General features: G+C 42.0%; 1 protein-coding gene across 2 annotated transcripts in view; it reads right to left on the bottom strand.

The window, feature by feature from the left end:
* Nucleotides 1-6619: 6619 nt before the first annotated feature.
* The window catches only part of TGS1 (trimethylguanosine synthase 1), a 21389-nt gene continuing 17654 nt past the window's right edge, over nt 6620-10354 (bottom strand). For both annotated transcript variants that reach the window (XM_017727467.1, XM_017727468.1), the window contains one exon: nt 6620-6918. In XM_017727467.1, the coding sequence (XP_017582956.1) occupies nt 6802-6918 (117 nt within the window). In that variant the 3' untranslated portion in view covers nt 6620-6801. The remainder of the gene's footprint in view (nt 6919-10354) is intronic.

The following is a 10354-nucleotide window of genomic DNA, read 5'->3' as shown; positions in this document are numbered from 1 at the left end:
AGCAGGAATTTTATCTTTCATTAATCCTGCTTTATCTAAGTTATTACAAATTACCATGGATTTTTTCCATTCCTCTTTGCTGACAATGGTCTTGCAGCAGTGCAGGGCAGCAGATCTTTAGCACTAGCAAAAACTGTGCAGTAATCGAGGTCTGCTCCCAGGCAATCCCTCAAGCACCTGCAATAGCCTGGGCACAACAATCTGCTGCTTCTTTCTCTCTTAAAACTCATGAACTTTTTGCAGGACCAGATAAATTGTGATCTGTAAATTCTGTCTCTTTATTTCTCACCCAAACAGGTGACTGCCAAGATGGGACCCACTGCCCCTTGGAATTTCTCCTCCTGGAAGTTTTCCCAGGTCCCTAATCCCTGTCACTTATCATGTCTGTCAAAATGCTCCTAGCTAGCCAGATACTCACGTTCACTTCCCTCATGGTCAAACAGCTGCTCTTTGCTGGTTCCTTCTCTGGGTCAAGTTGAGATCATGAATCTTCTAGGGGTTTTTGCATCTTCTGTGCTGGCATAGCTCTTTTTTTCTTTCTTTCTTTTTTTCTTGGTTATCTGGACTGTTGATTTTGCCAGTTTATCTGGATTGGATTCTTCTTGGCAGACCTTGATTCTGCAGCCTCTGCATCCAGTGTTGAACTGCTTTTCTACTTGCACAGCAACTAAATGATTTCTTCACTTTGAATTTTTAGAAAAAGTGACAATCATTTTGGATTAGGTCATTCTTCTCATTAACAGAGAAAATAAACATGCAAGAAGTCAGACTGTTTCCAACTTCAACTTATTTATACTAAACGCTTTGATCTTTAAACAAAGCTGATAAATCAGAGCAGCAGCAGGGACAAGCAGCATGGTCAATCCAAAATGCTGAAACGTCATGTCAGCTGCTATCTCTATGCCTCAGGCCAAAGCATGAGGTGAGCCTGCCTACAAAGCAACTTTAAATTAGTTACATTTTGGACATTCTTATCTGATTTCTGAACTATTGTAACACATCCAGGTCTTGTTTTTATGTCAGCTGTTTTATTGAGATTTTTTGGTTTGGTTTTTTTTTAAACTGCAAGGTCTACAGATTTATTTTTAGGTGAAGGTTGGGGGCATTTTTTCAAGCACGTGCTCTTTACAAGCTGCAGAAAAAAATCAAAAGACTGCCAGTAAACTCACAAAACTTGGCAGTAAGAAGCAAAAGTGGACACAAGCAATGTGTCTTGTAGAAGCCACAACCCAGGCACTATGGCATTCAGCTCTGCAGCCTGAACACGGTCCTGTGGGCCCTTTGCTCTGTCCTGCTCCCAGTACTTGGCTCATTCTTGAGCCATCAGGAGCCCCTGCATGTTGGTATCCCACTTTGCATTACATAACCACACGGGTTGTTCTCAAACCTGACTCTACTAGTACCTCTTCCTGGCAGGGTGAATGAATACCCTGGTGGGTAATTTCTGTGTAAAGTCTAGAACTTCCACAAGGCTCATTTTTCTTGTGAGAACTGGTCTTTTCAGTGTCAAAACCCACCACTAAACACTTCCTGGACTGTGGTTTCTCCTGCAGGAGGAGCCCAGAGTTCCCCACGCAGCTGCTTCCCGGGGAACTCCAGCTTCTGTTTTGGGGACCACTTTCCAGAAGTACAGATGTGAGCCTGACTACAGATAGCATTGCATCTGCTGTGAACACCCAAATGTTCTGACATCTGAGGGGACCCCCTGGACAAGCTTGGCTGCAATCTGCATCCACGGAAAGCATTCCCGCACCAGCACAGACGTCTGGCACAGGCAGTCCCCCACAGGTGACTCTCTGGGGCGATGGGCTCTGCCAGTTTGGAGCTCTCCTAAACAAAGCTGTCTGTGTTTAGCCTTCCCAGGCAGACTTTCAGATTAAGTTCACGCATACCGGGAAAGCAGAGCGTACAATTTGCTCCCCTGTTTGACATAATCATAGGCTGTCCCGGTGCCTGGAACAATTTAATGAATACCTTCGGACGGGTTTTGCTGTCAGATCACAGTACTGCCTTTCACAAAAGCTTGTGCCTCTGTTACCATCACTGTATCTGACACTGACAATGTGAAAGACCCCCCCAGAGGGCTAGGTAGTAGTGCACTGATGTGATAAATGTATTTGTTCAATCTGCATCCATCTGTGATAACTATGCAGAGGCATATCCTCTCTGATGTCCATTCTTTGGCCATATTTCTAGGATAAAATGCTGAGGAAAGGCATTTCATTAGTTCCCAAACACTGAAGGCACACTGTGAGCGCCTGTGCTCACATTTACCCAGCGCTGAAGATCTTGTGCTGCCGTTGCACTCCTCTAATAAACCACAGGGGTTTCACAAGAAGGTTAAAGCACAACCTTGAGAAAAAGGAAGAGAATGAGTAAAGGCACACAGAGAGACAGGAAGAATTGCGCTGTCATCAACCCAGACTGCCTCCAATAGCATTATTTTTTCCTCAGCACTCTGAGAACCCAGAAACCCAGAGCAGTGTTTCGGGTTTTCAGTAAAGCCTGTGCTGCTGGGGAAACACCTTGAAACTTGTTCTGGTTTTGGAACTTTGCAAGGTGGCAGGCTAAGACCTCAGAGATGTGTGGAAAGCAAGAGCTCAGAAAATACATTTGCACAAGATTTGAAGAAGGGTCCACAAGGGGCTGGCAGCAGAACCACACTCCCTGATGCCCTGTTGTGACACATGATAAAAAGACACTGATCCTTGGGTCTCGATAAGGAGAAATCCAGGGCTGACCCTTAGGCTGCAGGGATGTTGCAGGGAGCATTTTGCAGAACTGCGTGCCAAGCTTGACTGGGAATTCCCCTTGACGAGGAAACCCTTGATCAGAGCCCAGTGCTGCCAGGGCTCCCAGGTGGGCTGCTGCTCTCCTCACCTCCACCCTGGGCAAGAGCCCTGCTCACAGCATCAACAAGCACTGCCAAAACCTCAGGCATTGCTAAGAGACACCACAGGACCACACTGAGCAGAGGCAGAAAACAAACCCTGGGGGGGGACAAGCTCTGCTTGCAGACAGCCTTCCCTCCTGCCTCCTCCCTGCATAGTTGCAGCTCAGACCATCAGAGCCTGGGTGAATCTCCAGCCACACTAGGTTCAGCCACTTCAGCTGGCTTTAGCCAGTCCTATTGCTTCCTTTCAGCTAGCCATGGCTTCTGTAGCCTCCTGCAGCCTCACAAGTAACAAGGACTTCTTTGGCATTTTTAATGTTTTTTCAGGGGTTGTTTGGGGGATTTAATTTAACTGAATCAACACAGCATCACTCTTACATGTGCTTCGCTGGAGCATGCATATTCCTAATACTCCGTCCAGATGGAGCCGGCTGAACCACTCATTGTCTTCACTGTCTGACAGCCGAAACAGGACAGGGTCTGAACTGATTTCAAGCCTGGTTTTAGAGCATTTAGTCCTCTGCCACTGCAACACACACTTACAAAGTATCTCTTCTGCCTTCCTAAAGAAATCTGAAACTTCTTGACCACTGAAAAGCAACTTTTTGTAAGTATTCGGGACCTCACCAAGATACTCAAGTGCCCGGACTAAGATACCTGTGCTGGAAACACTAGCAACAGTAAATCACTGTACACTAAGTGACAGGATTACCCTCCTTTCTTGGTATTTGAGGTGGGAAGGTTTGTGTACAAGGGGAGAACAGTTAAAGCAAACAGTGACTACGAGGCATAGGAAAGCTGAGAGAGCAAACCAAGTGAAAATAACCCAGTTTTCTACGGATTTGTTCAATGAGTTACTGCAAGTAATTTTTTCCTTCTGCTATTTACAGGGTTTCCCTCTGCTAAATGTTACCATGGTCACTGCGGTGTAACATTAATTTGCTTATATAACCTCTGAGTTGCACATATAGACGCAGATGTTATTTCAGAAACACTACACTTGGGGAAGATTTTCTAAAACCTGTACATGAAAATTTCATGGAACAGTTAATTTTTTCTCTTGACACTAATGGGGCCTAGTTCAGAGAAGGGCACAGTGATATCCTACCATGAAAAGATAGCTGCTCAGCCCTGCTGATGCTCTGCTCTGCTCCCCCCAAACCTGCAACCAAGCTTCAGCCTAGCAATGCACCTAACTTCATCTTCCATCACTTCTCTTCATGTCATACACCAGAAAAAGAAACTAATGGTCTTAATTTAATGTTGGATTTAATTAAGATAAACCTAAAGAGATTAGGGGCTCAAGAGCATACTGGAAAGTAGAACTCAGTATGTATTTACTGCATTTAGTCCAAATATTATTTAACTTCGAAAACAAAAATCTGCATTTTCCCTGTAGCTTATTTTGTGTCCTTAAATGGGTAAAATATCAAACTTCTACGAGTATTTACAGTAGCAATGTAACTTCTTTGTTGCCCAATGTATCATTTACAAAATACTACTTAAATTGCAAAAGGGTATTAAAACATTGGTCATGAGCTGCCCAGAAATTTAAGTGTCTCAGCCCATGTTAATTTTTTTCTCCAATATAAAGCAAAATTGCATTTTATAGCATTTTTCTCCAATATAAAGCAAAATTGCATTTTATAGCAAGTCATGACTGAAGCTCTCTTCCATGAAGTGTTGGTTGAAATTGTTAACAAAAAACTGGAAGTACTCACAGATGTACTTTAGGCTTAACAGACTGGTAGATTCAAAGCCCTGGGGAACTTCACCAGTTCTGTGCAAATGGGAAGTGAGGGCAAACATTTATCACAACCCGGCAGAGTGTATTCTGACTTCAAGTTGTATTAAAAAAAAAAAAAAAACAAAACAACCAAAAAACCCCCTTTTGTCCTTGGTTTGAGAGAGGAACAGCTATGAACAAAGATATTCTTCTGCTTTTGATACTCCATGTGCTTGCAAAGTTCAGCAGAAACCTTTGAGAAATTGTTCCTTTTTACCATTAAGTTCATTATACTGGAAGTAAACATTCAAATGGGTGAATGTTGTACCTTTTATATTTTAGCTTCCACATTTTGTATACTGGGCACTGAACAAAATCTAACTGCTTTCCAGAAGGTAAAAGTAAATTCACAGGCATTTCACCCTCAGAGTGAGGGTCAAACTACTCCTTTTATGGGAGTAGCATCAGCAAGATCTCAAAATGTTTCTAAAGCAGCTCCTTGGCTTTAGTGAGAAAAGGGGACCAAGTAGTAAGACAAGGGTATTTCTACAAGCAGCAATAAGCCAAATATAGTAAAATTTTAGTGTACAGAGCACTGTGACATACACCATGTAAATTAATCTGTTACTCATTCAGCCTCATGTCTTTCTTGGATTTTTGTTTGTAGCTTGTAGTGAAAATCTAACAGTGTTATTACATTCACATGCCACTGCCACAGTAGGTTTAGAGCTCCTGTAACATTAGCACTCTTGCCAAACTCCCCTACAACCTAAAAGGAAACTTCTAAGAAATATTATTTCCTTAATAATTCCCTTTAAATACTGATGCAGAGCCAGCATGAGACTTCTTCCTTGCTGTAGCACTGTGGCAAAATGCAGTGATCCAAATTAGACAAAGTATCTTCATGAAATACCTTACATGAAGCATGGATATAACAGTAACAGTTTAGCACTTGCTGGGTCTGTAGTGACTGCATTGCAAACTTGCACTGAGTCATAACCATCCATACATACACAAACACTTTGGTCTCTTTAACTGTTTTGAAGAGTTGGATTTCATTCCTTAATGGGGAAAATAGATCCTCTTATTTGGTTATTCTAGTTATTCTAGTTTTCTTGGACAGCACTAAAGTGTGGTTTAGTGCTTAGTTTCTGCTGCCTTCAGCTGCACTCAAAGCAGAGGAGAAGCAGCATTAATTTATCTTAGAAATTTTTACTCCTACACTCTTACCTCAGAAACAAGCTCAACAATGAGCTTGGGGACTTAATGTAAAAGTATTTCAGTGAGAGCACCATAGCCATGGCCTAGACACTTCTCACCTGTCTCCACTTCTGCTTGAAGAACTGCACAAAGGCCACTCTTCCCCTCCAAACTACAAGTGGGAGCAGAGAGCCCTCATCAGGAAAAGCTGGGTTCCTTCTGCACTTCCTGAAGCCTGTGTGAAGCCTGTGTGAGGATCCAAAAGGCCTAGAAAAGAGGGGGGACAGATACAAACCTCCAGGCAGAAGGTTTCTTCAAAATATCTTTGCAACAAAGAGCAATGGCAAGGAGATAAAAAATAAAACAAAATGACAACACCTAGAGGGTAGAGTCCCACCTCCAGATACAAACACACCCAGCTCTCTCTGAGCTGCAGCAAGCCAGAGCACTCACTGGGATTAACGTCTGAACCTTCATCCTGCAAAGAAAACCTGAAAAGGTTTCTCAGCATGGAGCGAGAAAGGTGAACTGGGGTTAACCCCTTGTGGTGCACCTGACCCTCTAGTTCCACCTGTGTTCAGATGCTTTTGCTTCTCAAGCATAGACAGCAGCTCCTGACCCCAGTGGCTTTCAGGCTATTCTTCTTCACCCTCTGGATGCTCAAAACCAGAGCAAGCACAGAAGTAGCACATGTGAAAGTTACAAAGAAATCCTGAACCCCGCTCCCACGGGTTGGGCTTGAACCTTGCAAGACTGCATTTTATAAAGATCTTTCTTCACAAATTCACAGCTTTTACACATTTAAAGTTTTGTCAAAATTATTATAAAACATTTATTGACAGTAGCAATAAACAGAACAAATTTCTGTGAACAAAAATTAAAGCAGAAAATGGCTTTAAGTGATTTTTGACCAGCCAGCTGTACAAAAGCTTAAGCAAAGCAGCAGTCAGGGAGGTTGGGGTTGGAAGAATCCACACGGAGTTCAGGAGATGTCATGCCTTATTAGATCACCAAAATAAGCTGTTATTGTCTTCAGTTTGTTATTGAGAAAATTTTGTTCTATTTCAACTTTCCCTCCTGGTCCTGCTAAGGAAGCCACCTGAAAAACAAAGAACAAAAAGTAAACCAATCAATGCACTGGAAAAGAGGCAAAACCCCAAACCTTTTAATTCGCACAAACAATCACCCAAAAAAAAAAAAAAATCTATCTCTGCTCTGTTAATACTGGTGGAAAATGTTCCTTGGCAGCTAATGACTCTGGATCCTCTTTTTATGTCTCCTTTTAATCACAGAGCGGTCTGTGGTTTGTGACTGAAAAACCCTCCTCACCCAAATCACGAAAATAAGAGGATTTCAGAAGCAAAGAGAAATACTCAGAACTTGACATGCTGTGCTGAGGCAAGAGATGCTGAACTCCGGTTTGCAGGGTACTTGGCATTTGAGGCACCCACATGTGGCAAAAAGCAAGCTGTAAACTGTGCTTGAAAGATGTCACATCCCAAATTTTGGGGGAAGAGTAAAATCAATTTTAGTAATTAGAAGCATAAAGGTTGCACTGAAGAGTGGCAGCATGGAGGGGAACAACGCAAACAAAACCAACCCCCAAGCAGGCAGAGAAACTCAAAAAAATGGTCACAGTTTGTTGTAGTTGCTATTGCAGCCAAAGAAAAAGTTGCTGTATGCACTGGAGTCGCAGGCAGTGCTGAGGGCAAGGCTGGGGCAGTGGTGCCTCTCCAGGCTGGGGGAGCCTGTCAGGCAGCGCTGGTCCCAGCTTTGTGTTTACAATCACTGGGGTGAGTGAGAATTTCACCATTCATGCTCTGTTGACTGAGCCTGGTGCACACCTTTAATGCTCAATGATTACAGACAGACAACATTTCACAGCAGACTTTGCATTTTGGACTGGAGCATGCAATACTCTCCCCTCTTCTGTTCCTACTCAGCATGCCCTCTGAGGGTAACAGCTCACAGGCCATCAATTCCGCATCAAGAGAGACCGCAAAGTCAGAAGGACGAACAGATGAACACCAAAACTGAACATTGTCTGCTTTTTTTCCCTTCCACTGTGGACCCTGAGGACCTGTCCTGTGGGGGGGTCCATGCTCCACAGCCAGTTCTGCTCTGTGCTGCCATTCCCCCAGGCTGCTGCAGGAAAGTTATTTCTATAGCTCCCCATGCAGGGAAACTTCCTAAGCACCCATAAAGCTATCAAGGTCTACAAGCCTGCAGTAGATTTTAACTGATCTTTAAACAGATGATATTAGCAGCTGAAACTTTAAGTTCAGACTCTGTTATTAACACTTCTAAAGCCCCTTGAGACTCGACTCTGTCGTGCAGAGTCAAGGTTTAAAAATAAACATGCTGAACTTCCTCTATTTTAATGTGAGCAAAAAACCAGCCTACTATCAAGACAAAATAACAGATTAATTTAAATTACACTTTGAACCTTTACTGACTTGCCTAGAAAACTGTCACACTTATCTAAATCGAACATTTACTTTTTTGCTTTGGTTTTATTTTCTCCCTTTTCTTTTTTTTTTTTTTTTTTGTTTCTGCAGACAAAAACAAAAGCATGAGCAGATTTTTCATCCTTCAACTTCTGGTGATAGGAAAAAACGCTCCACATTCTTGTCAGAGAGGAACCTGCCACTTAAGTAAAAAACCAGAGGCTGGCTGACTTATAAATAGCACAAGAATCTGAAATTGGCAAGTGATCAGGAATGTTAATTTTACAACTTCTGTTCTTACTTGAAATCCGAAAAGCATTGTGGGGTGATCCTTAGTTTTTCTAGGAAGATGTTAACTTTTAATTTTTTACAAACAGAAGCTGGGATGTCCCTTCCAAAAAAGCATGAAGAGGCTTTGCACTTTATAGCTGATGTCACTTAAACATTCTAAAATATTAATTGGATTAGTCAATTTAATATAAGAATATTAAAATTACTGTCTTGGGGTTATGTTATTCTGGGCACAGTTTGTGTCACTAGCATATCTAAGTATGACTAATGCATTGATATTAAACACTAGTGTTTACTAAATATTTCTCTTAGAAGACCAAGTAAAACAAGATACCCCTACACTGATGGGTGGTGTCTACCAAAGGACAGCTGAGAATGTACATATGCTGTGTCTGGTCTCCAAGTGTTAAACACAGGATAACTATGACTAATTTCAAAAAACGACTAAAAGTATTTGATATACCCAAAGGTGACAAAAATTGAAATAAACACATGGGAATAAGCTCTGCTGTGACAGATCTGGTACTATATGCTCTTTAACCCATCCACTATTCAGAGGAGAGAAATGCAAATTCTCTGTGACAATGCTTAGTTGTAAATTGCTGGAGGTTGCAAATTTAATTATGTAGGAGTTGCCAAGTTTTCCTCGGCAGGGCTCAGTCAGACCTGATGGTGTAGTGAGGGAAGGCTGCCACACACCAAGCTTCAGAAGGGTGCCAGCCTGGCAGAGGGACACCCTCTAAAAATAACAGCAGATTGAGGAACGAGGCTTTGAGAAAAACAAAGGTGCTCAGCTATTTTTAGAGACACTGACAAACATCTGTTTTTGCAGTGCACTACAATGGTGAATACAGAAAGGCTTCTTAATTTCTTTTAAAAACTTGACTAGTCCAAACTTCCTTTATTTTGCATTTTCCTGTGTACATACAGTGATTCCCTGCTGGCAACTCTCCTTATCCTGGTTTATTCTTTAGCCCAAACCCACACTACTTGGGTGGACAGGTATTGCCTCCTCTGCTGTGCTGCTGTCCCTAGGCAGAGGTAAAGGCTGCAGCTTGTGTTAACACCTCCCTGTATCCTTCTCACCTGGATGCTTCATCCTTCAGTTCAGTGACTACTGCTAAAAAGAGCCCACAGCTACAGACACAGCCAGAACACATCAAAAAAGTAGCCAACAGGTTTGGAAAGGAGGTATCATAAAAGATGAATATATGAAAAGAGAAACAAACAGAAGATTACTTCAGCAGCACAAGTTGCTTGAGTTGCAAACTTCCTTTATATTCTTCAGGTGTATTTTTGAACCTGAAGGTTTTCCTGCTGGTCTTCCAGAGGCTTTTTGATTTTTTTAATCATACTGAAATTTCTTAAGTAAAGTAACTTCCTATCTGTTCCAGCCACCAACTAACATAACTGTGGACAAAAATTTTATCATTTTTTCTCCCCTCCTATAAAGTTTTCTGAGGTATGAGAAATGCAAGCTTTTTAACTTGATAGGCAGTCACACAAGGACACTGTGAATGAATTGATTTTATAGAATACTAATAAAATGAAGAATTCCCTCCCCCTTCACCCAGCCTAAAAGCTAAGGGGAACAAAACCCAACCTACTTGAAAAAGAAGGCAGTGATATTCTTTACACTGAACATAATAAAATAAAATGCTCTCAGGCAGCATATTTGAAAATGGACAGGTATGCAGTTGAATTGTGCCACCGTCACAGTGGTGCTGCCACCCTTTGACAGGCCAGACTTTTTTTTTTTTTTTTTTTTTTTTTAATTTTGGGGGGGAAAACTCAATT

Source organism: Corvus brachyrhynchos, unplaced genomic scaffold (genome assembly GCF_000691975.1).
Source record: "Corvus brachyrhynchos isolate BGI_N302 unplaced genomic scaffold, ASM69197v1 scaffold60, whole genome shotgun sequence".
Classification (NCBI taxonomy): domain Eukaryota; kingdom Metazoa; phylum Chordata; class Aves; order Passeriformes; family Corvidae; genus Corvus; species Corvus brachyrhynchos.
The sequence above is the reverse complement of the archived record's forward strand: the minus strand, read 5'-3'. Positions and strand labels throughout refer to the sequence as shown.